This window comes from Corvus brachyrhynchos, unplaced genomic scaffold, assembly GCF_000691975.1.
Source record: "Corvus brachyrhynchos isolate BGI_N302 unplaced genomic scaffold, ASM69197v1 scaffold162, whole genome shotgun sequence".
In the NCBI taxonomy this organism is placed as follows: Eukaryota; Metazoa; Chordata; class Aves; order Passeriformes; family Corvidae; genus Corvus; species Corvus brachyrhynchos.
Window position 1 is genome coordinate 381,432 of NW_008236696.1, and position 5,643 is coordinate 387,074.

Below are 5,643 nucleotides of genomic sequence, written 5' to 3' on the forward strand. Positions count from 1 at the left end.
GGGTGTGACACGGTGTGACAGGTCCCGGGCTTAGCCGGGCTAATCCCAGGGGCCCGGGAGCGCACGGCCTCCGCCCGCGCCCCCGCGCTCCGCCGCTGCATCGCAGCGCCCCGGGTCGAGCAGCAGCCAGCATCGCGCTGTCCCTCGCACCGCTGCCAGACTGTCCTGAGTGAGCACGGGCAGGGTCGGACTTCGACTGCTCTGTAATCATTAACTCTGTTAAGGAGAGAAAAAAAGTAAAATCTTGCATGTAAATTGATTTTTTTTTTCTTTTTTTTTTTTTTTTTCTTTCGCAGATCAGAAAGCGGCTGCAGCGCGTTCTCAAAATGCAGTATTCCCATCACTGTGAGCACCTGCTGGAGAGGCTGAACAAGCAGCGAGAGGCTGGATTCCTCTGCGACTGTACCGTGGTCATCGGGGAATTCCAGTTCAAAGCACACAGGAATGTGCTTGCCTCCTTCAGCGAGTACTTCGGGGCCTTTTACAGAGATGCATCTGACAACAACGTTGTGTTGGATCAGACTCAAGTGAAAGCTGATGGATTCCAAAAGCTCCTGGAATTTATTTATACAGGAAACTTAAACCTTGACAGGTAACGCACTATTAAAGGGGGAAAGGGAATAGGGAAATAAACTTTGTGGTAAGGCAGAACTGGATCTTTCATAATAAGCTGTGGAGAAACAAGTAGCAGTGGATGTGATACATATTGACAACTTGAAGTTCATCTGTATGCTTTAAAATACCCCGGGACATGTGAGTGCGAAAATAAAGATGTGCTGTCTGATATTTCACTAATTGATAGTTTCAGTCTCCTGCTGTTTCTGTCTGGGTTGGGAGAGATTAAACGTCGTGCATGATTACCAGGAGAGGGAAGGACAAGTGTGTGTCTGGAGGTGAATTACAGTAGTTCTTTTTTTAAAAGCACCCAGGAACTGTGAATGTGGTAGAGACTAAAGTCTGAGGGATGGATGAGGATAGGCACAATTTTTAAATTTGCATGATCTATTACTTTAAATTTTATATTACATTGCCCAAAAGGAGTCACAGAAAAGTGTGTCCCCTCATTACTGCATTGGTTTTGTGCCTGTTGTGCTGCTTCACATACAGTGAGGGTGTTTTTTTCTTTGCAGTGCTTTTTTCTCAGTGAAAGAGATTTTATCTCTCATTAGGGAGGTGTGGCTACTTAGAAGTACCAAGTCCAGGATTCTTACTTCTTTCTCAATGTCTGATGTCAAATGCAGGCTTAAACACTCTTCATTTCTACTGAAGTGTGGAAACTCATGCTCGATAATTTTAAGTGCATAGATGCAGAGTATTTTTTTTTAATTAGCTACAAACTGTATCAGCAGCAGAGCTGAAGTTAGTGATTGGTGCTTTGCCAATTACAAAAGAGCAGAATTGTGCAGAGTTCTTGATGTCCATCTGGAACTGCAGCAGGAGAGTTTCTGGATTTTCTGAGCAGGTGGATCTCTGCAGGAGGAGGAAGGTGAAAGTACCGTTCTTGCCCAGAGAGAACTATTTGGCTACAGGTGACACCTGTCATGTTGTCCTGTGTCCCTTTGGGGCAGCTGCAGCTGCCTGCAAGGTGTGTTGTCCTCAGAGGCAGTGGGTGCATGGGTACCCCAGGAGGGTACTTTGAACCCAGCACTCCCATGGTACAAGATCCTGAAACAGTTGCGTTCATATGGAGAGTAACTGTGGCAAGTTGTTCATTGTTCAATTACATTTACTGTGTAATAGATTGTTAGAATGAGTTTGTTTACCATTAATTTCTCTTCAAAGTGCTGTAAATCCATAAATGCACTCATGGTATGTGTTGCCACCTTTTCCCTATCATTTTTTCCTAAACCATCCTGCCCGTGTGGCAGGAACTGAAAAATAGAGTGTAGTGGTTTAAATGAGGACTTCCTTGGTGTTAGTGATGTCTGTGTGCAGCTAATACAGAATTAAGACTGTTTACAAATCGTTTTATAAAACAAGATTAATACCTGCTGCAGAAGTGCTGAGGTGAATGCGCTGCTAGGGAATTACCTGAGACTTTGGCCAGAATGTTTATGAAATGGTATTTTATGTATTTTATTTTCCAGTGTTTTATCTCTTCATGCTGTTATTTCTGAGCTGTTTGGACCAACAAGCCCACATCTGGCTTCATCACCTTACAAGTTGACTTTTAACTTAAAATTCGACAAGAGGCATGTGACTAAAATAAAATCCTCAGTTTGAGGGTCTGCAGACCTCACTAGACACGGACCTTCAGTTCAGAAATAATTGACATTCTAGAGCCTTGTGGCACTACAGCACGGAGAAATTAAATGTTGCTGTATGTTCTCAAAGTTACATTTTCTGGCAGTATAACTCTTCTGCAGCTCTGTGTCCGTGTGACATACAGTCGGTGCAGAACAAATGTTTGCTTTATCCAGAATGTTTCACCCAAGTTCTGTTTCTTTGCAGCTGGAATGTTAAAGAGATTCACCAGGCTGCTGACTATCTCAAAGTAGAAGAAGTGGTCACTAAATGCAAGATCAAGATGGAGGACTTTGCTTTCATTGCTAATCCCTCTTCCACAGAGACATCCAGTATCACTGGGAATGTTGAAATGAATCAGCAGACTTGCCTCCTGACTCTCCGAGATTACAATAATCGGGAGGAGAAGGAAGATGCTGCTGCTGCTGCTGCTGCAGAGCTGGTTCAACCACAGGCAAAGAAGGCAGCTCTAGAAAAGAAATCACCTCAACCCAAAAAGCGAAAGAAGAATTTCAGTCCCCCCAAAAGCATGGAGAATAAATCCCTACAATATGAGAACGAAGTGGCCGGGAACACATCCTTTGAGATGTTTTTAGATGCCAATAAGCTGGCCACCCACATAACAGAACAGGCTGCCCAGGGCAGTGATAACTCTGAGCTGCAGCTGGCAGCAGTGGTGGAGAGCGAAACACTGGCGGCACAGGATATCCTGGCCCAGACCATGGCAGCCAAACAGAAACGGGGAAAGCCTCAGCAGAGCTGTGCCCTGAAGGAGCACTGCATGTCCAACATAGCCGCTGACAAGGGCACTTACCAGCTGGAGAGCTCGGGAGAGGAGCTGGACCAGAAGTTCTCCAAGGCCAAGCCAGTGTGCAACACCTGTGGGAAGGTGTTCTCCGAAGCGAGCAGCCTCCGTCGGCACATGAGGATACACAAGGGGGTGAAGCCCTACGTGTGCCAGCTCTGTGGGAAGGCCTTCACCCAGTGCAATCAGCTGAAAACGCATGTAAGAACTCACACAGGTAAGCCACTGGCTTCAGTGTCTCGTGGGCTGTGGAGGCCTGGGGTCACACACAGCCTGGGAGTGCAGAACTGGAAAGATTCTGACTTCTTCCTCTTGAAATGTTGTCTGCTGTCGCTGTGCATGCAGGGGTGGTGCCAGTATCCTGATAACATGAAATGTTTCAGCATTTTTCAGTACAAAATCATAGTTAGTACTTTCAATAGCTAGAGAGGACTGTATTAGTCTGAGCATTTTGATTTGTCTGAGCATCTCAATTTCTGGAAAGACTCAGGAGAACTGGCTGTCCTTCAGCTCTGTGGAGTGGCCAAAAACTACTGTCAGTAGAGCATGAAAAGCAAGCTGTACTTGATACTAGAACTCCTGTTGCTTTTTTTTAAACTTTAAAACATAATATATGAGAACAAGAGTGGGGAAAAAAATCCGCCTTATAACTTATCCTATAGGGTCTTCAAAAAAAAGGTAGGAAGGTTGGCTGAATTATTACAACGCTTGGGATTTTATTTAGTAGATGTGCAGCTGAAAGGTGTGATGGTGTTATGATCTCTGCATTCAGTAACATTACCAGGAGCTTGGGTTATATCAAGCATCCAAGAGAAATCACATAGGAACACTGAAACAATTTAATCCAGCATGTCTGACTTAAAATGATGATGAGCAACAAATTGCTGGAGCCTGGGAAGATGCAGGGGAGAAGTCCTGTGCTTGTCTTTCCATATGTTCTGTATGTTGCAAAGCTCTGAGCAGAGGTCACAGTGGAGCTTTTTCCCAGGAAGCTGTGAAGAGGAAGGAGATGTGGAACAGCTGCAGGAGAACACCTTGCTCTTCCTGTGACCTAGGGAGAGAGTTTCAAATGCTGTCAGCCAGGGTCTAACCAAAGATTCACCCATGAGGTGGAGCTTGACTGCAGAATTCAGGGACAGTGCTGGGAGGAATGTCAGCTGTACTTTGTACCTTTGAGGGTATTGTCCTGGGAATTTTTGCAAGAGTGGGGAGGAAATTCCATGGTGTTGGTTGCTAAATGGCATGCTAGATGTCTAATACTTTTACTTTTGAAGTTCTTATATACATTATTTATTCATGAGGTTTGATTGTGCACTGCCACAGAGTGGCAGAAAAAGGCATTTTTATACTTCATAGAAATGCAGAGTTGCACAAGCCCTTACAGGAGAGAGTTCACCACTAAGAGAACATGGATAGTCAGAGAAGTACCTGTAACATTCTGCAGCAGACACTGATGAGAAATTAGGGAGCACTAGACTGTATGTTGAAGACCTGTTGCTGTTAGACAAGCAAGAAAATGCAGATGATTTGTTCATTTTAAATATTCAGAATGGTGAACAGACATAACCAGCAACGAGTCTGAAACTGAAGTAGCAGCATTCTTAAAATAATGTGGAGAAGGTGGCACTATTAAAAACATTATTACTTTTGCTTTTTACCCAAACATAATGTGTTAAAAAATAGTCCTGTTATGGTCTGTGTTCTATCACGTTCCTCTTCAGTGGACTGATTACAGGATGTTCCAAGATGTTATTTGTAAGAAGCATTAGAACATACTCCTGATCTTTGGTCAGGTCATGGATTGCAAAGCTTTCTTATGTAAATAGAGAGCACAAGGGTGTTGTCTTTCACCAGGGGAGAAGCCATACAAGTGTGAACTGTGCGACAAAGGCTTTGCCCAGAAGTGCCAGCTGGTGTTCCACAGCCGGATGCACCATGGAGAGGAGAAGCCTTACAAATGTGATGTCTGCAACCTGCAGTTTGCAACCTCGAGCAACCTGAAGATCCATGCCAGGTAGGCACAAGTGAGATCCTGCAAATGCTTATCCTTGGGTTTATTTAAATAGAAACATTTACTCCGGTGTGAGCAAGAGTTACACATTCACGTGATTGTGGCATTGCTACTCCTTTTCCCATGGGACTTCTCTCACAATGCCTAATGGAAAAATTGCATGGATGTACTTGCTCATTAGGGAGGAGACTTGTGCTGGGTGAATGGTACAGGCTGGGTCTGGTGTCCTTGTTTTAAACTGCTTGTAGCACCAGAGAGGAGAGAGTTCCATGGTGGGAAGTGAGAGACATTCTCACTTCTGTCTGTGTGGGGCTTTTGGCATTTTTGGCAGGAGCGGGAGTGCTATTCCCATGTTAGGAATCATCATCCTATATTTCAGTACCCTAGAGTGCAAAGCACGCTGAGTTCCCACGGTGCACATCACCTGTGCAGGGCCTGTGGTTCAGCTCAGCTGCCCTGGAAATCACGGATGTGCCGATCCCAGAGGGACCAGGCCGCGAGTTTCCCACCAGACTCAGCTGTACCTCTTTGCTGTACCCCAGAGCAGTAGCAGGAGGAGCTCTGGGCATCCAGCGCTCCCTGA

General features: G+C 45.1%; 2 protein-coding genes across 5 annotated transcripts in view; one reads left to right on the forward strand and one right to left on the reverse strand.

Annotated features, from left to right (window-relative positions):
• The first annotated feature begins 117 nt into the window (after window positions 1–117).
• MYNN (myoneurin) overlaps window positions 118–5,643 on the forward strand; it is an 11,561-nt gene continuing 6,035 nt past the window's right edge. For 3 of the 4 annotated variants that reach the window (XR_001859557.1, XR_001859558.1, XM_017726860.1), the window contains exons 1-3: window positions 262–592; window positions 2,452–3,266; window positions 4,904–5,066. Coding sequence is in view for 1 of the 4 variants with exons in the window: in XM_017726860.1 (XP_017582349.1) it covers window positions 327–592; window positions 2,452–3,266; window positions 4,904–5,066 (1,244 nt within the window). In the remaining 3 variants the exon portion in view is untranslated. Of the gene's footprint in view, window positions 170–261; window positions 593–2,451; window positions 3,267–4,903; window positions 5,067–5,643 lie in introns of those variants that run through there. The other variant, XR_001859559.1, reaches the window with a different exon arrangement.
• LRRC34 (leucine rich repeat containing 34) overlaps window positions 3,288–5,643 on the reverse strand; it is a 19,775-nt gene continuing 17,419 nt past the window's right edge. Inside the window, exon 13 of the mRNA XM_017726858.1 lies at window positions 3,288–4,100. The gene's annotated coding sequence lies outside the window, so the exon portion shown is untranslated. The remainder of the gene's footprint in view (window positions 4,101–5,643) is intronic.